The 26,432-nt window shown below is 49.7% G+C and overlaps 1 protein-coding gene across 1 annotated transcript; it reads left to right on the top strand.

Annotated features, from left to right (window-relative positions):
* Window positions 1-1,896: 1,896 nt before the first annotated feature.
* On the top strand, window positions 1,897-25,866 carry Ano9 (anoctamin 9). The gene is made up of 24 exons (XM_004653893.3): window positions 1,897-1,994; window positions 11,169-11,216; window positions 11,394-11,519; window positions 11,672-11,820; window positions 12,947-12,993; window positions 13,090-13,148; window positions 13,230-13,303; window positions 13,526-13,660; window positions 13,776-13,872; window positions 14,013-14,073; window positions 14,207-14,289; window positions 14,696-14,800; window positions 14,889-15,041; window positions 15,122-15,158; window positions 15,332-15,443; window positions 22,321-22,378; window positions 22,465-22,562; window positions 22,838-22,980; window positions 23,052-23,204; window positions 23,846-23,990; window positions 24,761-24,862; window positions 24,946-25,039; window positions 25,168-25,280; window positions 25,379-25,866. Exons 1-24 carry the CDS (start codon window positions 1,989-1,991, stop codon window positions 25,404-25,406), a joined length of 2,226 nt encoding a protein of 741 aa, XP_004653950.3. The 5' UTR covers window positions 1,897-1,988; the 3' UTR covers window positions 25,407-25,866.
* Window positions 25,867-26,432: the final 566 nt, after the last annotated feature.

Here is a 26,432-nt window from a genome sequence, read left to right as displayed (position 1 = left end):
CTTTGTGGTATGGTCATAGCCTAGCGATGTGAGGGTGAGGTGCCTTTCACTTGTTTCTCTTCTGGAATGTGGATGTGACACCTGGAGCTTGAGCAGCTGTCTTGGAAGCCGGGGGGGGGGGGCGGGGGGAGGGGGGGGCCAGACATAGCCATCAAGTGTTTTAAGGTGTCAGAGCAACAAGTTAAAGGGATTCTGGGCCCTGGGTAACTGGCTTCCCACACCAGTCCTGAACTGCCAACTCCAGACTTCCATCATGAGAAAAATACAGGAGTATGCTTAAGCCTCCACCCTTTGTGATTTTCTGTCATGCAAGTACTTGTGCATATATCTATTTTTATTATTAGTATTAGTTTTTGGTGGGCTTTTTTATTTTGGTTTCATTCTAGCCCAGGCTGGAATTCACTATGTAGTTTCTGGGTGGCCTTGAGGCCTTGAACTCATGGTGATCCTCCTACCTGTGCCTCCCAGGTGCTAGGATTAAAGGTGTGTTGCCAGCCAGGTGTGGTGGCACACACACCTTTAAACCCAGCACTTGGGAGGCAGAGGTAGGAGGATCAAAAAAAAAAAAAAGGTGTGTGCCACCATGCACGGCCCTTAAGACTTATTATTATTATTTTATTAGAAAGAGAAAGAGAGAGAGAGAAAGAGAGCATATCAGGGCCTCCAGCCACTGCAAATGAACTCCAGATGCATGCACCACCATGTGCAGCTGGCTTACATGGATCCTGAGGAATTGAACTTGGGTCCTTTGGCTTTGCAGGAAAGCACCTTAACCACTAAGCCATCCCTCTAGCCCACTAGTGCATTTAATTGGATCTGCTTCATTAGTCCCTTTCCTCCCTCCCTCCCACCTTCCCTTCCTTTCTCCTTTTCTTCCCTCTCTTTTTTTTCTCTCCCTCCCTTCCACATTCCCCTCTTATTTTTGTCATCTCAGTTCCTGTCATGGGATCCTCCAAGCCACTCTACACTAACCCATGGCCTGACATGCAGGAACGTGATGCGTGGCTGGATGGTGCTGAACTAGAGTCGCCTCCATAGGATGCTCTGAAAGAGCCTCTGCCCTGTTCCTTAGCTGCATAGCTGCCTTGAGAAGTGGCCTCTTGCCATACTGGGTGATTGTCTATCACAGCCTAGTGTTCTGGTTCCCCCTCCTTGTTGAGGGGGGTGTCACTCACCTGATGGCCTCATCGTCCTCCCAGGATCATTCCCCCGGGGACACCATTCTGAGGCTGCTCTTCTCCAGCTGCTGCCTCAGTGCAGGCTGCACGGTGGGGCTTGTGAATCCGACCCCAAGCCACCCAAAGACTTTCCGCTCTAGTTACGGCAGAGGCCCAGATGAGAGAAAACAATTCCTTATGGGGGTCTGTCTAGCCCTCTCCTTTTCCCTCTAGGAGTTAAAACAAGATTTATTTATTTATTTATTTATCTGTTTTTTTTTGAGGTAGGGTTTTGCTCTAGCCCAGGCTAACCTGGAATTCTCTATGTAGTCTCAGGGTAGCCTCAAACTCACAGCGATCCTCCTACCTCTGCCTCCTGAGTGCTACTATTAAAGGCATGTGCCACCCTGCCTGGTTTAACACTAGATTTTTTTTTTTTTTTTGGAGGGGGGTAACGTCAGGGTTAGACTTTGGTGGTATCCTGGGGATGGGGGGTACTGTCTCAGTTAAGGTACTATATGTCACCCTATTTTCCTTGGAAGGGAATACCATGGACCCTATTTTACAGCCAAGCAGAGAAGATAATTGAGGGAGCCCTAGTGCTCATCTGCTCTTCCCCACTCCTGGAAGATGCCAGGGCTCCTTGGGGCTGGTACTGGTTATGTGCTTGGCTCTGGCTCCTCCCCAGAACACCTGGGCGAGCCTGCAGAGGAGAGGGAGGGGCGAGTCCCATGCGGAAGTCAGCTAACAGCCAGCAGTCGCTATCTGCCACCAGGCACCAGCACCCACTGCCCTACATTGATTGACTCAGGGACCAGCACGGCTGCCAGCATGCGGGTGAGTTGAGTCTGGAGCTCCGTGGGTCCATGCCCACAGCCCCTACAAATGCCACCCCCTCCCTGGAAGGCTCTGGTGACGGCTCTTGTCAATAGCCTGCCAGGCTGGGGAGTGTGTGGCCAGAGCCCACGAGGAGCCTTGGGACCCATGGAGGAGGTTAGGTGTGAAGCAGGACCCACAGCCACTTTCTAACCCTAGCTGGACTTCTGGGGACCCCAGGGCTGGGTTCTTGTGTGTGACCTGGGACTTCTTTGTCACAGAAGGGTTCTGCTCTGTGAAGGTGGGGACAGAGCTGCTGCCATCCTGAGGCACTGAAAGGGAGGTGCCTCACCCTGGTGCCAGGGTGGGATGGTCCGGCCAGCAGGAGGAGAGGGGCATGAGTCTCTGCTCACTGGGTCCTGCTCCAGGCAGAGGCTGGCTGCAATGCTAGGCTTGGATCCTGGGGAGTGGGGGGCTGTTGAGGGTCCCCTCCTGGAAGACATCTTTCCTTGTCTCAATAAGAGGTCAGCTGGGGGCTGGAGAGATGGCTTAGCGGTTAAGCGCTTGCCTGTGAAGCCTAAGGACCCCAGTTCAAGGCTCGGTTCCCCAGGTCCCACGTTAGCCAGATGCACAAGGGGGCGCACGCGTCTGGAGTTCATTTGCAGAGGCTGGAAGCCCTGGCGCGCCCATTCCCTCTCTCTCCCTCTACCTGTCTTTCTCTCTGTGTCTGTCACTCTCAGATAAATAAATAAAAAAATGAACAAAAAAATATTTAAAAAAAAAAAAAAGAGGTCAGCTGGGGCTGAGGCCAGTGCTTGGCATTCCCAGGGAGGAGGCCCAGAGTGAGGCGGGAGTGAAACCAGCCTCCCACTCGGGTCCCAGGCCTGCAGGTGAGGGCTGTGTGGGTGGCAGCTCCCTCCACCTCTCTCAGGCTCTCACTGGCCCTTCCAGATCCAGCTCAGGCAGCTGGTTGCCCAGGCCAGCGTGGAAGCAGTCTTTGGCCTGGCCACAGGATCTCCCAGCCAATCCCTTTCTCTAGTGCTAGCACCAAGCTAGAAGTGGACAAGGGGAGCCACCTGAGCCAGCCGAGGTGATCACAGTCTTTAAGAACTCAAAGGACTTGGTAGTCGTAGCATCTGCTGCTCAAATTTCTTCCATGGCTCTCCAATGCCCTTGCTAAAGTCCAGCCGCCCAAGAAGTGTTCTGATCTGATGTGTCTTCTGCCAACCTCTAGCCTCAACTGGTTGCTGCTTTCCTGCCCTTTATACTTGTAAAGCTGAAGTGCTGAGGCCTGAGTCACTGAGAGTAATATCTGCCAAATCCCCATAGGTGCTGAGGACCGAGTCCTTAGGACCAGTGAGTAGTGACTTAACAGTAGCAACTACCATGTTCTTAGAAGTCTAAGAACTGTGGGCTGGAGAGATGGCTTAGCAGTTAAGTGTTTGCCTTTGAAGCCTGAGGACACTGGTTCGAGGCTCATTTCCTCAGTACCCTCATAAACCAGATGCACAAGGTGGCACGTGCATCTAGAGTTCGTTTGCAGTGGTTAGAAGCTCTGGTGCACTCATTCTCTCTCTCTCTCTCTCTCTCTCTCTCTCTGTCTCTCTCTCTCTCTCTCTCTCTCTGTCTCTTTCTATGTCTGTCACTCTCAAATAAATAAAAATAAAAATATGAGAAGTGCTAAGAACCAAGTCTCTGCAAGTGCTGAGGACTGAATCCAGAATGCCAATTGCAACCTGCCTCTTGGGGCTGTTCCACAAACATTTGTCTCTCCCAGAAATACTGCCCCTGCTCTTTTGCCTCCCACCCCGCTAATCTCTTGTCCTACAAGGACAAGCCCAAGGCCACCTCCGCTATCCCTCAGACCGCTGTGTCCACTGGTACTACTCACTGCCCTCCAGGGTGGCACACAACACAGAGTTGCCTGGACACAGGAAAGAATGGACTGGCAGGTGACAGATGGTAATGGTCTGCCATAGGAAGGGATGGGGGACAGATAGGGGCCGCAGTTCTGAGAAGGCAGAGCAGATAGGGAGAGCTGTCAAAGGACAGGTAACCAAGCCTGGGCCAGCACAGATGGCTTTAAAAAAATATTTTATTTATTTATTAGAGAGAGAGAGAGAGAGAGAAAGAGGCAGACAGACAGATAGAGAGAGAAAATGGGCACATCAGGGCCTCTAGCCACTGCAAATGAGCTGCAGACACATGCATCTGGCTTGTGTGGGTACCGGGGACTCAAACTTGTGTCCTTGGGTTTTGCAGGCAAATGCCTTACCTGCTAAGCCATCTCTCGAGGATGATGTTTTTTATTTATTTATTTAAGAGCGACAGACAGAGAGAGAAAGAGGCAGATGGACAGATAGAGGATGGGCACGCCAGGGCCTCCAGCCATCTCAAAGGAACTCCACATGTGTGCACCCCTTGTGCATCTGGCTAACGTGGGTCCTGGGGAATCGGGCCTCGAACCGGGGTCCTTAGGCCTGACAGGGAAGCGCTTAGCCGCTAAGCCATCTCTCCAGCCCAAGGACGATGTTTTGAGCACTGTGGCAGTGCAGGAGGGGTGGACAATGAAGCTGTAAAGTGTTCAGTGGCCCAGAGCACTGGCCAGAGGGATAGAAGTGACCCTAGAACATGTATGAGGGAGAGGAGGAGGCCCACACACCTTCCGTGCACACCTGGGATAAAGCCATGCATATGCTCTGTGCAATCCAGCATCCAGGCCTGGTTGAGAGCCATGTGGCAGCCATCTCTTGCTCACTCGGACCCGGAGGCTGGATGGGGGTGGCCAGCTTGGGCAGGACTGCTCAGGTTTGGCTCTCCGCTTTCCTGACCCTCGGGAAGGAGTATTCTGTAGATGCTGTATGCCCACAGCAGGGTTCCAGAAGCTCTAGTCAAGCCCCGGCCCCTGTGCCTGTCAGGTTGGGGGTGAGGAGGACACCTACCTGTGTGGGGGTGATTCTGTGAGGTGGGGGCCAAGGTATCCCATTCTACAGGTGAGGAAACAGGCTCAGAGAGTCAAGGTTGGCCCTCTCTGTCCAGGGGGTGATGCTGAACCATGATCTTGCTGTTCATAGCAAGGAAGGTTGGGACTGAAGCCCAAGGGCCTCCAGCTGAATATGTGGGGACAAACTTGGTCTCTCCTGGGAACCTTAGGAACTCAGCAGCTTCCTGTGGGTGGAGCCTGATGGATGGGGATCCAGAAATCCTGGACTCTTCAGGTATATTGAGCAGTTTGCTTGGCTGGAGGTGGGGATGGCTTCACATGAGCTGGACCCCTTGTGAAAGCCCCAAGGGCAGTACTGAGAGGCCCGTGTTATCGTCCAGCGAGGATCAGTGAGATGTGTCCCTGGGCACACTGGCCCTTGAAGACAGCTGGACACCCCGACACTGAAGGCAAACAAACTCCAGACACATGTGCCACCTTGTGCATCTGGCTTACATGGGTCCTTTGCCTTTGCATGCAAGTGCTTTAACTGCTAAGCCATCTCCACATCCCACCGTTGTGTGTGTGTTTATTGTATTTTTATTTGGAGAGAGAGGAGGGAGGAGACCATAGGCACACTAAGGGCCTCTTGCTGCTGCAAATAAACTCCAGATCCCACTCTGTGTAGCTGGCTCTATGCGGGTACTAGGGCTTACAGGCTTTGCAAGCAAGAGCTTTATTTATTTATTAAGCAGAGCTCCCTCAAGCCCACGTTGGCCTGGAATTCACTATATAGTCTCAAGCAAGTGCTTTTTTAACCACTGGGCCCTTCATTGTGGTTTGTTTGTTGTGCTTTTAAATTTCTTTCTTTCTTTCTTTCTTTCTTTCTTTCTTTCTTTCTTTCTTTCTTTCTTTCTTTCTTTCTTCCTCTCCTTCTTTCTTTCTTTCTTTCTTTCTTTCTTTCTTTCTTTCTTTCTTTCTTTCTTTCTTTCCTTCTTTCTTTCAGAGAGAGAGAGGGGAAGATAGACTTAGAGGGAGGGAGAGAATGGGCGTGCCAGGGCCTCCAGCCACTGCAAACGAACTCCAGATGCATGCACCACCTTGTACATCTGGCTTACATGGGTCCTGGGGAACTGAACGTGGTCATTTGGCTTTGCAGGCAAACGCCTTAACTGCTAAGCCATTTCTCCAGCCCTTTTGTTGTTTTTTTATACAGAACCTCACTGTGTAGACCAGGTTAGCCCAGAACTTTCAGGATTTGTCCTGCCTATGCTTCTCAAGTGCTGGGATTGCATGCATGTACCACCATGCCTTGCCTAAAGGGCTGTTTATCTGCAATGCCTATGTGACTGGGTGGCCTGTATTTTACCTGGCAGACCTGGTAAAGTCTGCCAGATGGGACAGTGGGTTGGGGTTCTCTTACCAATATGCAGAGCCAGGAGACACATTTCACATTACAAATCCTCAGGAGGCTGGAGAGATGGCTCAGTGCTAAAGGTGTTTTCTTGCAAACCCTGGCACCTGGGTTTGGTTCCCCAGTATCCACGTAAAGCCAGATGTACAAAGTGGCACATGCATCTGATGTTCGTTTATAGTGGCTCGAGGACCTGGTGTGCCTAGACTCACTCCCTCTCTCTCTTATTTTCTCTCTCTGCCTCTTTCTGTCCCAAATAAAATTTTAAAAGTATTTATTTATTTGAGAGAGAGACAGCAAGAGTGAGAGACAGAGAATGGACATGCCAGGGCCTCCACCCACTGCAAACGAACTCCAGATACATGAGCCACCTTGTGCATCTGGCTTTACATGGTACTGGGGAAATGAACCTGGGTCCTTTGGCTTTGCAGACAAGTACCTTAACTGCTAAGTCATTTCTCCGGCCCAATTAAAAATATTTTTTTAAAAAAGCTCTCGGCACCTGCCAGGCGCTGTTTGTCACCTAAACCTAAGCCAGTGCATCTACCCACCCACCCTTTCTGCAGTTCTCCCCCTCCACCAAGTTTAGAAAAAATTCAGCCTGTCCCAAACTGCCTGGAAGCCCTCTCCTCTTCCCTGTACAGCCCATGCTCTTAGGAAGAAGCCCCTGTAATGGCTTAGTTTTAGTCCTCAGACACCTTACCTTGTTTGTCAAGAGTAAACGAGACAGACAACAAGAGCACAGCACCCAGTGCCCACCACCCACCAGGACAAAGACCACAGCACCTATTGCTCTGAATCTGCCCCACATCTTGGTGGAGCAGTTTTGATTTTCTTTCTCAATTTTACCATTTTTTTTTAAAGATGGCAAGTTTTTTTTTTTTTTTTTAATCTTTTATTTATTTATTTGAGGGTGAAAGAGAGAGAGAGAGGGAGAGAGAGAGAGGAAGAGAAAAAGAATGGGCATGCCAGGGCTTTCAGCCACTGCGAACGAACTCCAGACGCGTGCGCCCCCTTGTGCATCTGGCTAACGTGGGTCCTGGGGAACCGAGCCTCGAACCGGGGTCCTTAGGATTCACAGGCAAGCGCTTAACCGCTAAGCCATCTCTCCAGCCCAATTTTCCCAATTTTTATTAACATCTTCCATGATTATAAAAAATATCCCATGGTAATACCCTCCCTTCCCCCCTACTTTCCCCTTTGAAACTCCATTCTCCATCATATCCCCTCCCCATCTCAATCAGTCTCTCTTTTATTTTCATGTCATGGTCTTTTCCTCCTCTTATGATGGTCTTGTGTAGGTAGTGTCAGGCACTATGAGGTCATGGATATCCAGGCCATTTTATGTCTAGAGGGAGCATGTTGTAAGGAGTCCTACCCTTCCTTTGGTGCTTACATTCTTTCTGCCACCTCTTCTGCATTAGACCCTGAGCCTTGGAAGTTGTGATCAAGGTGTTACTCAGTATTCCAGTCACTTCTTTCCAGCACCATGATACCTTCTGAGTCATCCCAAGGTCACTGAAGTTTTTTTTAATTTAATTTTTTATTGACAACTTCCATAAGTATAGACAATAAACCATGGAAATTCCCTCCCCCTGACATTCTCCTTCACGATGCCACTCTCCATTGTATCCCCTCCCCCTCTCAGTCAGTCTCTCTTTTGTTTTTTATGTCATCATCTTTTCCTCCTATTCTGATGGTCTTGTGTAGGTAATGTCAGGCACTGTGAGGTCATGGATATTTAGGGCATTTTGTGTCTGGAAGAGTATATTGTAAGGAGTCCTACCATTCCTTTGGCTCTTATATTCTTTCTACCACCTCTTCCACAATGGATCCTGAGCCTTGGCAGGTGTGATAGAGATATTACAGTGCTGAGCATTCCTCTGTCACTTCTTCGGAGCACTATGGTGACTTTTGAGTCATCCCAGAGGTCACTGCCATCTGAAAAGAGAAGCTTCTCTAACCAAAAGTGAGAGTAGCATTAATATATGGGTATGAACATTATGAGAAGTGCTTACCATGCAGTTTGGTGAGCATAATATGTACATTTAGACAGACACCAGCAGGTGTTATACCCCTAGGGCTCATGGCTTCCCCCACTGTAGGTTTTCAGTATCAGGGATGTATTCCCACCCATGGACCAGGCCTCTAGTCCAATTCGAGAGAGAGAGCAGTTGGTTTTCCCCATAACAGACATGCCACTATTGTACCCATTGATTCATTTGGCCTGGCTGGCCAAATTTAAGGCTTGCCGTGTATACTGTTGAGTATCTCCACTGGTGATTTCTCTCTCTCCCATGGAGCTGCACACAATGTAGTTTTTCCCAGCTTTCTGTAAGCTGGTCTACACAGAGGAGGTTTTCAGCTCAGCTCCAGCAGGATTTCTCAATGACCCTGCAGCCAAAGCATGTGGGGTCTTCAGCAATATGGTGACATATCTTTATCCCACCTATAAGGTATTCCTAAAAAAGCATAGTATTAGCAGGGTTAGTATTACATACTTGTAAACCCAGCACCAAAGGCTGAGACAGGAGGCTCTATAGCGGTCCAGGCTAGCCTGGGCTCTGTATTGAGAACCTGTTTCAAACAAACAAACAAAAAAAAGAACAAAAGACAGAGATAGAGATGTAGTTCAGTTGGTGGCATGCCTAGGATCCACAAAGCCTGTGAAACCTAAAATCAAGGGTGATGGTGTGCAGCTATAATCCTAGAAATCAAAAGGTGAAGGCAGGAAGGATCAGAAGTCCAAAGTCATCCTTGGATATATAATGAGGTTGAGGCCAGCCATGGGAACCTGTCTAAAAACAAAACAAAACAAAAAAAAGGGCTAGGTGTGGTGGCGCATGCCTTTAATACCATCACGTGGGAGGCAAAGGTAGGGTTGCAGTGAGTTTCAGGCTACTGTGATACTACATAGTGAATTCCAGGTCAGCCTGGACTACAGCAAGACCCTATCATGGGGGGGGGGTGTGGAAACAGGGCAGGAGATATAGTTTAGCACTTAAGGAGCTTACCTGCAAAGCCAAAGGACGCAGATTTGATTCCCCAGGACCCACATAAGCCAGGTGCACAAGGTGGAGCATGTGTTTGGAGTTCATTTGCAGTGGCTGGAGGCCCAGGAGCACCCATTCTCTCTCTCTCTGCCTCTTTCTCTCAAATAAGTAATAAATAAATAAAACCAAACAAGCAAGCAAACTAAATGAAGCAGAAGGAAAAAACAAAACAAAACAAACAAAACCCCACAGCTTTACTTGTTAGTTGCTTTTCTTTTTCTTTTTCTTTTTTTTTTTTGGATTTTCGAGATAGGGTCGCACTCTAGTCCAGACTGACCTGGGATTCACTATGTAGTCTCAGAGTGGCCTCGAATTCACAGCGATCCTCCTGCCTCTGCCTCCCGAGTGCTGGGATTAAAGGCGTGCATCACCATACCCAGCCTGGACTTTTCTTTTTAAAAATTTATTTATTTATTTGAGAGAGAGAGAGAGAGAGAGAGAGGAAGAGAGGGAGAGAAAGAAAGAAAAGCTGTTGTACTTTACAGTTCTGAAGGAACTCCTTTGGAATGTTTCCACGTGGACTGTATTGTAATATTTTTTCTTTTTCTTTTTGGGTGTACCAGGGCCTCTAGCCAGTGCAAACACCCTCCAGACGCATACACCACCTTGTACATCTGGCTTATGTGGGTACAGGAGAATCAAACTTGGATCCTCAGGCTTTGCAGACAAGCACCTTAACCACTAAGTCATCTCTCCATCCCCATATTTTTAAAAATTATTTTATTTATTTATTTGAGAATGACAGATAGAGAATGACAGAGGCAGATATAGAGAGAGAATGGGCGCGCCAGGGCCTCCAGGCACTGCAAACGAACTCCAGACACATGCACCCCTTGTGCATCTGGCTAACATGGGTCCTGAGAAATTGAGCCTTGAACCAGGGTTCTTAGGCTTCACAGGCAACCACTTAACCACTAAGCCATATCTCCAACCCTTTTTGTTTCTTTTTTAATGAGCCAATGATTTAATTTTTTTTTTCCAAGGTAGGGTCTTATTCTTGCCTAGGCTGACCTGAAACATACTCTGTAGTTTCAGGGTGGTCTCAAATTTACTGTGATCCTCCTAACTCTGCCTCCCCAGTGCTGGGATTAAAGCCATGTGACACCATGCCTTGATAATTTTTTAAAAATTTATTTTATTTATTTAAGAGAGAAAGAGAGAGAAAACGCGTATGCCAGGGCCTTCAGCTGCTGCAAATGAACTCCAGACGCATGCACCACCATGTGCATCTGGCTTACGTGGGTCCTGGGAAATAGAATATGGGTCCTATGGCTTTGTAGGCAAGCACCTTATCTGCTAAGCTATCTTTCCAGCCCTACCCCCTGCTAATTTTTAATTATTTTATTTATTTATTTGAAAGCTGAGAAAGGGAGAGAGAGAGAGATTGAGAGAGATTGGGGGGGGGGAAGAGTGACAGAGAGAGAGAGAATATGAATTGGTACACCAGGGCCTCTTGCCACTGCAAACTCCAGATTCATGGGTCACTTTGTACATCTGGCTTCATGTGGGTCCTAGGAAGTCAAACCCAGGCTGTCTGGCTTTGCAAGCAAGTGCCTTTGACTGCCGTGCCGTTTCTCCAGCCCAGGGCCGTTGCTTGCGTCGCACCAGTTACTTTCTGGCACTTCATCTTCAGCCTTACTCCACCTGAAAATCCTGTTTGTCAACTAGCTTCTGGCTGCCTGGTCTCCAGCTTGGTGGGGGTCTTACCCACTCAGGGGCTAGAGTACCTGCTCAGAGACCGTAAGAAGAGGTCGGTGAAGTACCAACGTACCCCTGCCATCTCTCCATCCTTCTCCGTCCCTTAGGATGAAGACAGACTCCAGATCCCACTGATGGACATGGGTGCTTGTGAGGTACATCTATCAAAGCTCCCCCGCATGGCCCCACCCACCCCGCACCGGATGTCTTATGCCTGATCCCAGCCCCATAGCTCCTCCATCTAGTGTGTGTTCTGTATTCAGTTTCTGCCCAACATTTCTTCCCATCCCAAGTCCTGTGTAGGGTCCTGGTCCCACACCTCTTTCCTCCAGGCTGAGGCCTCTGAGCAGTGGGACTTTGTCCTGGTGGCTGATCGTCAGACCCAGAAAAGCCTGAAGCAGGTGCAGCGACAAGACCAATTCCTATGGCAGCTCAGGAGCAAGGGTTTCTACTTCAAGGTGAGTTAGTACCTGGCCAGAGAGCCATGGGAATGGAGAATTGTGGGGATAAGAGTTATGGAGATGGCCATGGCTTGTGCCCCAGAAGCAGGGAACAGGCCAGTGGCTATGCATGAGAAGGAGGAATAGAGGGTGCCCTGTGGCTCCCCCAGAAAATAGAGGACCAGAAACAGGTGTTCTTTGGGATCCGAGCTGACAACAGGATCTTTGACCTGTATCGTACTCTCCTCATGGAGTCCGACGGTCCTGGCCCGGGAGTTGAGCCAGCCAGACTAACCACCACCATCCCAGTCACCACGAGGTAAGGTTGGGCCCAGAGCCGGGCAAAGAAGACACTCTCCCACATGGCCCCAGCCTTGTCCTGGAAGAGCAAGGGATATATCCCAGACTCCAGCACCATCTGAGGCAGGACAGCCCAACCCCATGCAGTTCCAGAGAGGATGCTACTCTCTGTGAGCAGGGATCCATGCCTTAGTTAGTGTTGCAATGAGGATGTTAACAGCTCTACCCTCTTGGGGCATGGTGAGAGTTCCCTGTGACTGTGTGACTGGGCATGCAGAGACCAAGCCAGCAGTAGGGTAGGTAGTCATCCTTCTTGGACACTGAAGCCATCATCTTCCACAGACCCCTTCCTCCTCAGCTCAAAGACCCCTCCCCTGGACATCTGGCCTTGTAGAGCCTCCCGTGTCCTCAGGCACCATCCCCTCCAACCACGTTCAGTTCCCTTATCTGGTCCTTCCCCCATCACCTGCCCAGCTCCAATCGCAGCTCCCATGAAGCCTGGGACCTGGTTAGGGGACTCTGGCAAAGGTTGGTCATAGAATTTGATTACCAGACAACAAAGGGCTATCCTCCTCACACAGAGCTTGCTGACAGTGGAGATGAGTGAAAAGTCACAACAGTTGAGGTACCCTGAGAGAGGGAGGGACAACCTTGGGCAGTCCATGCGTTCATGGGAGGGAGCCTGGGTCAGGCATTCGGGATGTGCCCAACTGTGGTTCTGCAGTCAGATGCCTGTTTGTTGCCAGGCAACTTCTCTGAGCCTCCGTCTCGACACAGGCAAGATGGCTCATAGCTATGTAAAGAGGGTTTATGCATGTTAAGAATCAGGATATGTTGGGATGCATGGAGCTCACATCATAGGTGGGGTGTGCTCAGAAGTAGATTGCTCCAGCACCCTGATCATAGGGGGGAGGACACCATCCTGGGGCGTGAGGCAGGCCTGACCCTAGGAGGCATTCAGAGTGGTGGGCAGAGCCCTTGCTGATAGGTGGACTTTGGGTTCTGGTCAGCATTGGCTGATGGTCTCCTCCAGGACAGGGAAAAACCCTGAGCCTGGATGTGTGGAGGACAGGGCTTCATGGGGCTGGGTCTGCCAGGGTTTCAAAATACCTTCCTGACCCTTGACCCTTGACCCTTGATTTTAGAATCCGAATTGTGAACTTTATTCTGAACAGCAAGATGGAAACCGGTGGTGAGCAGGGCCAGGCAGGTGGCTGGGTGGGCACTGCCATGGGCAGGGTTCTCCTGCCCTCTGCTGCCATCTGATTGAGTTATCTGTGACTTCCAGACACCTTTGAGGATCTGGTGAAGGATGGGGTCTTTGAGACTAAGTTCCCTCTGCACAAGGTAAGGGGTGGGTCAGTCCAGAGCCAGCCTGAGGGTGAGAGCCCAAGGCAGGAAGCTAAACTCACTGTCTCCTGGGCCCAGGGGGAAGAACACTTGAAGAAGCGATGGGCCCAGTGGAGAAACATGGTCCAGGAGCAGCCAATTGATGAGATCAGGTAATACCATCTAGGTCACCTATGCCCCCACAGAAATACTTGTGCTCAAAACAAATGACATGTGACCCAGAAAACCCAATCCTGGCCCACAGATGTGCTCCTCACTCAAATATACTGATGCTGGCAGCACCTTCCCTCTGCCTCTCTCTACATGTGGCCACACCCCATCAGGCACATGGGCCCCTGGGGGAGGGTATCCCTGATGGGGCAGCTTGCCCACAGGAACTACTTTGGTGAGAAGGTGGCGCTGTACTTCGCCTGGCTTGGCTGGTACACCTACATGCTGGTGCCTGCTGCCCTGGTGGGCCTCATCGTCTTTCTGAGTGGGTTTGCCCTGTTTAATGCCAGCCAGATCAGGTAGGTTGGGGTGTGGGGTTTGGGATGAGGTTGAGAGACAAGGTGGGGGCAGAAGGCTGGGTGGGCCCTGAACCTGGGAACCTGGGAATTGCCAGCCCCACCTCTGCACCCCCAGCAAAGAGATCTGCGAGGCCAACAATATCTTCATGTGTCCTGTCGGAGACCACGGCCGCAGATACCATCGGCTCTCAGAGCTGTGCACCTTTGCAAAGGTTTGATGCCACTGGGATTCACCCAGGGCCCACGCAAGGTCTGGCACAGTCTGTCCACCTAGAGGCGGGGAAGAGGAGGCACCTGGGGACGTGGGTGGGAGGCTCAGCACACAGTCCATCATCTATCTCCCCCATGCTAGCTCACTCACCTCTTTGACAACGAGGGCACCGTGCTGTTTGCCATTTTCATGGCTCTGTGGGGTGAGTTGCTGCCAGACATTCCTGAGTGGGGGGGAGGTCCCCCTGGAGAGACAGCAGGTCTGAGTTCCAAGGCCACCTCGGCTCACCCCAGGGCGTGCCGTGCCATGCCACGATGCCCCCCTTCTTGTTGCAGCCACGGTGTTCCTGGAGATCTGGAAGCGGCAGCGTGCGCGCGTGGTCCTTCACTGGGACCTGTATGGGTGGGACGAAGACCAGGTGAGGCAGGGCAAGCATCCAGGCCGTTTGCTCTCAGTGACCCATCTGGATGACACCCGTGCACTGCGTCGGAGCCATGTGTTGTGCTTGGTGTATGTCCCCCTTCTAAGGCATGTGTCCTAACATCTGAGGCATGGCCCCTGTGTGAGATGTATGTCCCTGTGACCGAGGTATTGTTATACTGTGGCATGTCTCTGTGTCCGAGACATGTCCCTATGTCTGAGGCATGTCTCTGTGACTGAGGCATGTCACAGATCTGAGATATGTGCCCCCCACCCCACGTCTGAGGCAAGTCACATGTCTGACGTGTGTGACCCCGTGTCTGAGACATGTCACACAACTGAGGTGTGTGTCCCTGTGTCTGAGGCCTGTCCCATATATGAGGCTTATCTCATGACCTCCCCAGGAGGAGATGGCCCTTGGGCTCATCAACTGCCCCGACTACAAGCTGCGGCCTTACCAGCATTCCTACCTGCGCAGCACCGTCATCCTAGTCCTGTCTCTGTTCATGGTAGTACTGGGAGCTGTGGTTGGGACTGGAGGCCTGGCTGTCCCCACACTCATGCCTGGAGCCTCCCCGACCCCGCTGCCCTCCACAGATCTGCCTCATGATCGGCATGGCCCACGTGTTGGTGGTCTACCGTGTGCTGGCCGCTGCTCTCTTCAGCAGCTTCCTGGAGCAGCAGGTGACCACAGCTGTGGTGGTGACCGGTGCCCTGGTGCACTATGTGATCATCGTCATCATGACCAAGGTAGGAGAAGGGCAGGTCAGAGCCCTGGGCTGCTCCGCAGAGGCCCCAGGTGAGCCGCATTCAGTGCACTCTTCCCACAGGTCAACAAGTGGGTGGCTTTGAAGCTTTGTGACTTCGGTGAGAGGTGGGCCCTGTCCCTTTTGGGGTAGGGAGGCTTTTATCTGGGGTTCTTGGAACTGTTGTTAGACATAAGGTGGGGCTTCCTGTTCTGGTGTGTCTCACTTGAGAGGCGAGGGCTCTGGTGTCACAAGCAGTCTGGGGAGAGATGGGATGACCACTTCTTGTTCCAGAGAAGCCCAGGACCTTCTCAGAGCGAGAGAGCAAGTTCACCGTCAAGTTTTTCACCCTGCAATTCTTCGCCCATTTCTCCTCTCTAATCTACATCGCCTTCATCCTGGGCAGGTGTGTTCCCCTAGCAGGCTCCCCTGGCCTCAGACCTTCCTGGCCGGTTTCCTGCCTTACAAGGGGCCAGATGTGTTCCTTTTAGAAAAATTTTATTTATTTGGGGGAGAGAGAGATAACAAATTCATGTACCACCTTGTGCATCTGGCTTTACATGGGTACTAGGGAACCACAGCTGTATTCTTTTTTTGGGGGAGGGGTAGCGTCTCACTCTAGTCCAGGCTGACCTGGAATTCACCATGTAGTCTCAGGGTGGCCTCGAACTCACAGCAATCCTCCTACCTCTGCTTCCTCCCCAAGTGCTGGGATTAAAGGTGTGTGTTACCATGCCTGGCTGAGATCTATTCTTTTTAACTTAAAAAAAAAATCTGGGCTGAGGCGGGTGTGGTGGCGCAGTCCTTTAATTCCAGCTCTCGAGAGGCAGAGATAGGAGGATCATTGTCAGTTCGAGGCCACCCTGAGACTACATAATGAATTCCAGGTCAGCCTGGGCTACAGCAAGACCCTACTTCAAAAACAAACAAACAAACAAAAAACCAGGGCTGGAGACATGGCTTAGTGGTTAAGGTACTTGCCTGCAAAGCTTAAGGACCAAGGTTCAATTCCCCAGTGCCCACATAAGCCAGATGCACATATTCTTTTGAGATTCTGGGTATAATAAAGATGTTCCCCTCATTTTCCTAATTTTGAAATGAGTTTTTTTTGGTTCAGTCAATACATGTCCTTTTATTTTATTATTTTTAATTTGAGAGAGAGAGAATTTGTGCACCAGGGCCTCAGCCACTGAAATCTAACGCTAGACACTTGTGCCACCTAGTGGGCATGTGCAACCTTGTGCTTGCCTCACCTTTGTGCATTTGGTTTATGTGGGATCTGGAAAGTCAAACATTGGTCCTTAGGCGTCATAGGCAACACCTTAACCGCTAAACCATCTCCCCAGCTCTATTTCATTATTTAAAAAATTTAAAAATAAATATTTGTAAGCAGAGACACACACACACAGAGAGAGAAGAGAGAGAGAGAGAGAGAGAGACAGACAGACAGACAGAATAAACAAATAGGTATGCAAGGGTCTCTTGGCACTGCCAATGAACTCCAGATGAATGCACCACTTTGTACATCTGGCTTTATATGGATATTGGGGAATTGGACCTCAGGCTGACAGGCTTTGCAAGCAAGCACCTTTAACAACTGAACCATCTTCCCAGTCCTATTTTAGTTTTATAGATGAATTTTTAAAATATTTTATTTATTTATTTAGTTTACAGAGAGGGAAAGAGAGAGAGAATGGATGTGCCAGGGCCTCTAGCCACTGCAAATGAACTCCAGATGCATGTGCCACCTTGTGCGTCCGGCTAACATGGGTCCTGCAAAGACTCCCTCCAGCCCTATTTTTATAGATTTATGAGAGAGAAAGAGACACACAGGGAGTATAGGCATGCCAGGTCCTCTTGCTGCTGCAAGTGACCTCCAGATGCATATTCCACCTTGTGTCTGGCTTTATGTGGGTACTGAGGAATCAAACCTCAGATCTTCAGAATTTGCAAGCAAGTGCCTTTAACTACTGAGCCATTTCCACAGCCCTCATCTTTTAATTTTGTTTTAAGTAAATAATTGCCTTTTTTAATGTCTGTAAATTTTATAAGACATGTACATTTTGCCAATCAATCCCAAACATTGTACCAGAACCCTTTGAAATCTCACAGAATGTTCAAAAACATATGGGTTGGGTTGGAGAGATGGCTTAGTGATTAAGGCGCTTATCTGCAAAGTCAAAGGACCCAGGTTTGATCCCCCAGGACTCACATAAGCCAGATACACAAAGTGGTGCATGTGTCTGGAGTTTGTTTGCAGTGGCTGGATACCCTAGTGTTTCCTTTGGTCTCTCTCCCTCTGCCTTTTTCTCTCAAACAAACAAATAAAATAATAAAATAAAATAAAATAAGAAAATTTAAAAATAACATTTAAAAAAACATAGGGATCCCTCAACCTGAGTTGTCCTTGGAGAGTCTTCCTGGCATGTAGTCCCTGAGGAGATCTTCATTTAGTGTATTTCCTTTTTTTATATATATTTTTATTTTTATTTATCTACTAGAGAGAGAATGGGCATGTCAGGGCCGCTAGTCACTGCAAACAAACTCCTGATGCACATGCCACCATGTGCATCTGGCTTATGTGGGTTCTGGGGAATCAAACCTGGGTCCTTAGGCTTCACAGGCAAGTACCTTAACAACTAAGCCATCTCTCCAGCCCATTTTGTCTATTTTCTTTTCAGTGCTGGGGATCAAACCCAGGATCTCATACATGCCAAGCAAGTGCTCTGCCACTGTCATACCCCAGCCCTAGCTGCAGTATTTTCTTGAAGATACCAGCTAGAAATCCCCCTAAATTCTTACTTGTTCTATAATTGTCTCTGATCTCATAAGAACCCAGAGTTTTCTTTTATAACCTTTTACGTCTTGGATCTTCCACTTCTGCTGAATATTTGCAGCTATCTATTTATGTCAAAGAACAAAAGACTGAGTTGGTTTTTCCTGGCAGATGTGGTGGGTCTTTGTGACAATAGCTTTTGTTTGTCACATGTTCTGTGCTAAGTGCTTTGGCTCATTTAAAGCACACAACAGTCCTATGGGACAGGGACTCTTGTCTTTGTTTTATAGGGGAACGAGTGAAGCCCAGGGTGGTTAAGACACTATCTCAGGGCTGAGGAAGTGGCTTAGTGGTTAAGATGTTTCCCTGCTAAGCCTAAGGACCCCGATGATCCCCCAGGGCCCATGTAAGCCAGATGCACAAGGAGGCGCATGCATCTGGAGTTCGGCTGCAGTGGCTAGAGGCTCAGGAGTGCCCATTCTCCCTTTCTCTCTATCTTCCTCTTCCTCTCAAATGAATAAAGAAAAAAAAAAGAGCTGGTGTGGTGGTGCACATACCTTTAATCCCAGCACTCAGGAGGCAGAGGTAGGAGGAACGCCATGAGTTCAAGGCCACCCTGAGACTACACAGTGAATTATAGGTCAACCTTGTCTAGAGTGAAACCCTACCTCAATCTCCTTCACCCCCCCCCCAAAAAAAATAGAAACTATCTCAGAGACTCACTCAATAGGCCATCTTTGGCTACAAAACATAGGTCCTCAGTCGCTATGTACAGATTGTCTTATTTAGCATGCAGGGCCTTTTGGAAAGGGGAAGTGAAAGTACAGGTGTTTCCAGTTCTCACACTATGAGGAGAGAAAGCTCCCTCCTGATGCAGTGAGTTATTTTGTTGTTGTTGTTTTGTTTTGTTTTGTTTTTAGGTAGGGTCAGCTAAGGCTTAGACCTGGAATTCACTATGTAGTCTCTGGGTGGCCTTGAACTCTCAGCAATTCTCCTACCTCTGCCTCCCGCATGCTGGGATTAAAGGTGTGTGCCACTGTGCCTGGCATGATGAAATGAGTTTTGTCCATTTGTTCCTCTCTGATTGCTGGTCTTCATGCCATGTTCAAAAGGGACTTCTCGGGCTGGAGAGATGGTTCAGCAGCTAAAGCGCTTGCTTGCAAAGCCTAATGACCCATGTTTCATTCTCTACACCCATGGAAAGCCAGATGCACAGAGTGGCGTAGGCATCTGGAGTTCATCTGTGGTGGCTGGAGGTCCTGGCACACCCATTCTCTCTGCCTATTTCTCTTCTATCTCTCTTGCTTGCCAAAAAAGTTTTAAAAAGTGTTTTTCTTAAAAGAGAGACTTCTTGATCCCACATTAAAATAAATAAATAAATAAATATGCTTAGCCAGGCTTGGTGATACACACCTTTAGGAGGCTGAGGTAGGCTCTCTGTGAGTTTGTGGTCAGTCTTGGGCTATAAAGTGAGGTCCAGGTCACCCTGGGCTATACTGAGACTGTACCTCAGAAAAAAAAAAATGCTCAGAGGTACTTTCATGGAATTTATGTCTTCAAAATGTTTATTTTAGAAGCTGGGAGTGGTGGTGTACACCTTTAATCCCAGCACTCAGGAGACAGAGGCAGGAGGATCACCTTGTGTTTGAGGCCACCCTGAGAATACAAAGTATTCCAGGTAAGCCTGAACTAGAGTGAAACCCTACCTTGAAAAAAACAAAACAAACAAAAGTTTATTTATTTACTTACTTGAGAGAAAGGAGAGGAAGACACAGAAGAGAAAATATGGGCATTCTAGGACCTCCTGCCATTGCAAATAAACTCCAGAAGATGTGCCATTTCAAACATCTAGCTTTATGTGGGTACTGGGGAATTCAACCCAGGCTATCAAGCTTTGTAAGCAAGTGCCTTTAACCACTGAGCCATCTCTCTAGCCCATGCCTGGTATTTTTTTTTAATGTGAGTACTGGGGTTCAAACTTACTTTACCCATTCTCCCCACCTTTTTTTGGAGATAGCATCCCCCACTATAGCCCAGGCTGGTCTTGAATGCTCAATCTTCCTGCCTGAACCTCCTGAATGCTAAGATTATAGGCATGTTCCAGTATGCTTAGTTATGACTGATATTATCTCAAGCCCATTTCATAGTGGGTAGTCCCTCCCTTCCTTCTTTTCCTTTCTCCTTTCCATCCTCCCTCCTTCCCTTCTTTTCTTCCTTCCTTCCTCCCTTCCTTCACTCCTTCCTCCCTTCTTCCATTCCTCCCTCCCTCCTTGTCTCTTTGCAGATCAGGCTTGCAGTAATCTTTCTGCCTAGGCCTCTCAAATGCTGGGATTACAGGTGCGTGCCCCTGTGCCAGCCTCCAGTGGTTTTCCTGCATACTGGAGAGCCAGTTCAGCTTGATAAGTGATTTTGCATGGCCCTGGGTGTGCCATTGGTTGACTGGCCTACTCAATCTTCTAGCTGGTTCTTTTGATTTTTCTAGGTCATATTTCCTCAAACAGTATTTTTCCTTTGTAAATTTATATTAGTTATATTTTATATTTCTCTTGCCTATTTTTGAGTAATTCCAACATCATGCTAAATGATAATTACCATGATCTGGGTCTGGTGGCACATACCTTTAATCCCAGCATTCAGGAGGCAGTGGGAAGATCACTGTGAGTTCAAATCCACCCTGAGACTACATAGTGAAATCTATGTCAGCCTGTGCTACAGCGAGATCCTACTTCAAAAAACAAAAACAAGGGCTGGAGAGATGGCTTAGCGGTTAAGCGCTTGCCTGTGAAGCCTAAGGACCCCGGTTTGAGGCTCGGTTCCCCAGGTCCCACGTTAGTCAGATGCGTAAGGGGGCGCACGCGTCTGGAGTTCGTTTGCAGTGGCTGGAAGCCCTGGCTCGCCCATTCTCTCTCTCTCCCTCTATCTGTCTTTCTCTCTGTGTCTGTCACTCTCAAATAAATAAATAATAAATGAACAAAAAATATTAAAAAAAAAACAAAAACAAAATGATAATAGTTACCATGAACTTCAATGGAAATGCTTCTAGGACTTCAGTGTTGACATAAGCCCTGGTGTTTAGGAGAGCTTATATATTTAAAAATATATTTTATTTAGGGCTGGAGAGATGGCTTAGTGGTTAAGGTGCATGCCTGTGAAACCTAAGGAACCAGGTTCAATTCTCCAGGTCCCATGTAAGCCAGATGCAGATGCACATGGTGGCGCATGCTTCTGGAGTTTGATTGCAGTGGCTGGAGGCCATGGCACACCCATTCTCTCTCTCTCTCTCTCTGTGTCTCAAGTAAATAAATAAATCTTAAGAAAATAAAAATAAAAACATTCCCCAAAAACATTTTATTTATTTGAAAGAGAATTAGCTTATATTTATATCATGTGTTAGAAAGCAGATAATTTTATTAATGTTATGGACATTTTTATTTTATTTATTTATTTTGTTTTTCGAGGTAGGGTCTCACTCTAGCTCAGGCTGACCTGAAATTCACTCTGTAGTCTCAGGGTGGCCTGGAACTCACAGCGATCCTCCTACTTCTGCCTCTTGAGTGCTGGGATTAAAGGTGTGCACCACCACATACAGCCTAGGATGACCTTGAACTCCTGATTCTTTGTCTTGGGAGTGCCATGATTATAGGCATGCACCACCACACGACTTAAGAGTAAATGCGTTTTATTATTTATTTGTTTGAGAGAAAGAGGCAGATAAGAGAGAAAGAATGGGCGCATCAGGGCTCTCATTGCTGCAAATGAACTTGACACATGCGTCACCTTGTGTGTCTGTGGATCCTGGGGAATCGAACCTGTGTCCTTTAGCTTTGCAAGCAAGCACCTTAACTGTTCAGCCATCTCCAGCCCGAAAATAAATACTTTTTTTTTTTGTTGTTGTTGTTTTTTCGAGGCAGGGTCTTACTCTAGTTCAGGCTGACCTGGAATTCACTGCGTATTCTCAGGATGGCCTCAAACTCACGGCGATCCTCCTACCTCTGATTGAAGGTGTGTGCCAGGCTGGAGAGATGGCTTAGCAGTTAAGCGCTTGCTTGTGAAGCCTAAGGATCCCGGTTCGAGGCTCGATTCCCCAGGTCCCACGTTAGCCTGGAGCTCGTTTGCAGTGGCTGGAGGCCCTGGCGCACCCATTCTCTCTCTTCTTTCCCTATCTGCCTCTTTCTCTCTCTGTCACTATCAAATAAATAAAAATAAACAAAAAAAAATTTTTAAAAAAAGGTGTGCACCACCAAGATCAGCTCAAAAGTAAATACTTTTAAATGCAAAATGACAAGGAATTTCCATGGGGAGAAACTAAGACCATGCTTAGGGTACAGCTGAACCTAAGAATGTACCTGCGTGAGGTCAAGTTAGCACCTAGGCAAGTGCATGCGTGGTGTGGGGTGCCTCAGGGTACTCCAACCACCACCACCATTCCTTTCCTGCCTCTACCATCTCATGTCCACCAGGGGCAAGGCACACCTTGCTTCCTCTCAGACACTGATTTCCACACTAGGATCAATGGTCATCCTGGGAAGTCCACGCGCCTGGCCGGTCTGTGGAAGCTAGAGGAGGTCAGTGTGTCCTGGGGTCTCGCTGCTCTGCTCCTGTACCTCCTCTTCCCTTGTGCTCCAGCCCTGACCTCCCTCTGGCTCCACAGTGCCATCTGAGCGGCTGCATGATGGACCTGTTCGTCCAGATGGCCATCATCATGGGTCTGAAGCAAACCCTGAGCAACTGCGTGGAGTACCTAAAACCGTGAGGCCCCTTTCCCCGCCCTTGCCCAGCTTCTCACAGTGACTACCCCAGAGCCCCCAGTCCCCAGCGTCCTTCCTGTGCATTATCACTCACTTTTTGTTGTTGTTTCGAGGTAGGGTCTCGCTCTAGCCCAGGCTGACCTGGAATTCGCTATGTAGTTTCAGGGTGGCCTCGAACTCGCGGTGATCCACCTACCTCTACCTCCTGAATGTTGGAATTAAAGGCGTGCGCCACCACGCCTGGCATCACCATTCACTTTTACTCTGTGCCCGCAGGTGGTTGGCCTACAAATGCCGCTTGATGCCGGCCTGTGGGTATGGCCACAAGTCCCAAGACCCTGAGCTGCGGGAGTGGCGGCAAAACTACCTCATGAACCCTGTCACCACCTTCAGCCTCTTTGACGAGTTTATGGAGATGAGTATGTTGGGGCTGTGGAGTGGGCCAGCTGGGTGGCCACCCAATGCTTACTGTGACTCTCCTGCCGTGCAGTGATCCAGTATGGCTTCACCACCATCTTTGTGGCTGCCTTCCCACTGGCACCACTGCTGGCACTCTTCAGCAACCTTGTGGAGATCCGCCTCGATGCCATCAAGATGGTCCGGCTGCAGCGGCGCCTGGTGCCTCGCAAGGCCAAGGACATTGGTCAGCAGCGGAGGGTGACCCTGGGCTCTCCATCATTCCATCCTAGGCCTGGAACCTCCTTACTCTGACCACCCCCCAGGGTCCTCCAGGGATGGGGTTTGAGCCTCATGGGCTCAGTCCCTAGGAGAAGGAGCCCCCAGTTTCTGGTTGAAGGGCTTGTAGAGTTGGACCCTGAGGGGTTGGGAGGGAGGGTCCTGTAACTGGGGGCAGGAATGTAGAAACCAAGGCCTCAGTCACTCTGACTGGCTGCAAGGAGGAAGATAGTTGTTAAAGAAACAGAGGCGGGGTGCTGAATGTGGGAAGACGTGTTGGGAGGATCCAAGTCCTGGGCCAGGTGTAGGGGTCCTAATCTGGGTGGGGCACAAGGGGTAGAACAGTCTGCTGTGGAGTTCAAGATGACGATGGACAGGGATGCCTGCGTCCCCTCCTTGCTCGTGTCAGGGGGAGAGTGTACTATAGAGCAAGGCCATGCTAAGTCTGTCTTGGCTGGGAATTTCTTCATGAATACGTTGGGCCCTGTGCCTACAATGCCCTGGGCAGAGATGTGACATGAGCCTGTAGCCAGCCAGGATTCCAGCCTTTGTGGATATAGGCTGTACCAACAATTAGGTCTGGCTGTCTCATCCCACTTCTCTGGACAGGGATCTGGCTACAGGTGCTGGAGACCATTGGAGTGCTGGCAGTCATTGCCAATGGGATGGTCATTGCCTTCACCTCTGAGTTCATCCCCAGAGTGGTCTACAAGTACCGCTACGGCCCGTGCCGACAGCCCAACTCCACAGATGAGTAAGGCCTCCAACTATCCAGAGTCCCTTGAGAAACTTTCTGTCACAGTGAAACCCTAAGCTCTGCTCTCCCGGGAGGGCTGCTGCCGGTGCTACTGAGGCTGAGACCTGGCTACTCACTGCCCTGCCTATGTGACTTCAGGCACCCTGGCTGGACTCTAAGAATAACTAACTGATTGGACCCTTGTTGGGGAGGGAGGTACCAGGCCTGGTTGTTACTGAGCAGATGGTACCTGATCGACATCCTTACAAAGTCAGATCCTCTCTCCTCTTCCAGCATGAGAGGGCAGAACAGAGCCAGGCCCAGCTCCCACTGCACCTGCAGACTGAGTCTCCTGGAGCAGTCCTAGGAAGTTGTTTTTTTTGTTGTTGTTGTTTTGTTTTTTGATGTAGGGTCTCACTCTAGTCCAGGCTGACCTGGAATTCACTATGTAGTCTCAGGGTGGCCTGGAACTCACAGTGATTCTTCTACCTGTGCCTCCCAAATTCTGGGATTAAAGGTGTGCGCCACCACGCCCTGCTAGTCCTAGGAGTTTTACCTTAGCCCCTGGTGGAGAAGATAGCTGATGGCATTTTTGAGGTCCCTCACCCTCCTTCTGCACTCTAGGTGTGGCCCTATGTTTGGCCAGCAGGCACCATTCCAGTGCAAGGTAGTGGTGTATCCTGTCCCCAACTCCCTTGCCTGCCAGTCACAGATGAGCTCCTGGAAGGGGGAAAGGGGCCCCATGACTTGAGGAGTCCAGCTAGCCCACAACACTACTCTCTCCCCAGTTGCCTCAAAGGTTACATCAACCACAGCCTCTCTGTCTTCTACACCAAGGACTTCCAGGACCCTGTCACGATAGAGGGCTCAGAAAACGTGACTGAGTGCAGGTCTGGAGTCCCTTACCCTCACCCCCTCTGCGAATGCCCTTTGAACTCCTGACTCCTAAACATCAGGTACTTCCTTACGCCAGGTATCGGGACTACAGAAATGCCCATGACTACAACTTCTCTGAGCAGTTCTGGTTCATCCTAGCTATCCGCCTGGCTTTCGTCATTCTCTTTGAGGTGAGTGGGATTCGATGAGGTCCTGAGTGGGCGTGAGGGTAGCTCTCTGCAGCCCTATCTCCACCCCAGCCTCCAACCCCTAAAAGTCTTGCTCAGCCACTGACCTTGCTGGCTTCTGCCCGTCCCAGCATGTCGCCTTATGCATCAAGCTCATTGCTGCATGGTTCGTGCCTGACGTTCCCCAGTCAGTAAAGAACAACGTTCTGGACAAGAAGTACCGGATTCTGCGGGACAAGATGTGGTAGGGAGGCAGAGGTGGGCTTGGTTGGGGTCGTCCTAGGTCTGTGGGTGGGGGCCAGGCCTGGTCTTTGACCCCTACCTATTCCAACCTGCTTGCAGCTTTAGTTCCAAGAGCACAGATGTGTAGACATCCTGGAGCAGGCGGCGGAGCGCTGCCTGCCGAAAGCCTGGACTAGGAGTCTCCACCTCCACGGCCCGCCCCTGCCCACAGCTGTGCGCGCGCATGTGATGCGGGGCCTGTAAAAAGGTCCATGTGAGGCCCTGGGAGGACTATGTATATGTGGGTGAACGGAAGGGTGTTGTAGAAGGCCCCTGCATATAAGTGGGTATCCTAGGAAACCCATGTATACTCAGGGGTCCTGGAAGACCCTTGCGTATGCACGGGGTGAAAGGCGTTCCATGTATACTTAGGGCGTCTGTGAGCAGTACAGGTGTGTCTGCGGGGCCTGCTGCATCTCACTTAGGGCTCAGGCTTGGCACAACCATGATTTGAATCCTTAAGGGACCGTGGCGCCCACAGAACTGGGGAGTCTGAGCTTCTCATGCAACCCCAGTGCAGGAAAATTGGCCCAAGTTCCCTGGATTTCCTTCCCCCAGGTCCTATCTGTTGCTTCCTGGCTGGTGGGGGTACCCAGTGCCCACCTTTCTGGCTCTCCTTTGATGGGCCTGGCTCTTTTCAGCCAGTAGAACTTTCTATAATAAAATTAAAATGGCGTGTGTTGATTTTTGGATCTAAAGGTGTAGAAACAAGGTGTCCAGGATTGTGTCTGCCCTGGGCTAAGATAGAGGATCAAGACCAGGAGCACAGAAGGTCTGGAATGTGGTAGCCTCAAGACACGGCCTTTCTCTGGTTTTCACCAAGTGAAGAGGGTTCTTCCTTCCAAACACGTGAAGTTTTGGGGGTGGCAAGAGAACCATAGGGTAAGTTATGGGTGGGATACGGGTCAAGTCAGGCTTCCAGGAGGAAAGGGAAGAGCCAAGGCCGCAGGGGCAGAACCATCTAGGCAGCCCAGCTGTTCTTAGCGGTCTGGACTGGCTGGGCCGGTTTAGCCACTGCCCCCAGGCCCTAAAGGCTGAGCGTAGGACAGTCTAGCAACAGCCTCCGGCGTTCAACGGGCCACTTGGGTCCGCCCTCACCTTGGCTGCGGGGCGG

This window comes from Jaculus jaculus, chromosome 1 (assembly GCF_020740685.1).
Source record: "Jaculus jaculus isolate mJacJac1 chromosome 1, mJacJac1.mat.Y.cur, whole genome shotgun sequence".
NCBI classification, from domain to species: Eukaryota; Metazoa; Chordata; class Mammalia; order Rodentia; family Dipodidae; genus Jaculus; species Jaculus jaculus.
This window is presented reverse-complemented; position numbering and strand designations above follow the sequence as displayed.

What these genes read in the sequence shown, in the direction of transcription:
- Ano9 (XM_004653893.3), top strand. An exon ending in CATTTTCATGGCTCTGTGGG is followed by an intron (nt 14,074 to 14,206) that starts GTGAGTTGCTGC and finishes TTCTTGTTGCAG; the next exon opens with CCACGGTGTTCCTGGAGATC. An exon ending in TTTGAAGCTTTGTGACTTCG is followed by an intron (nt 15,159 to 15,331) that starts GTGAGAGGTGGG and finishes TTCTTGTTCCAG; the next exon opens with AGAAGCCCAGGACCTTCTCA.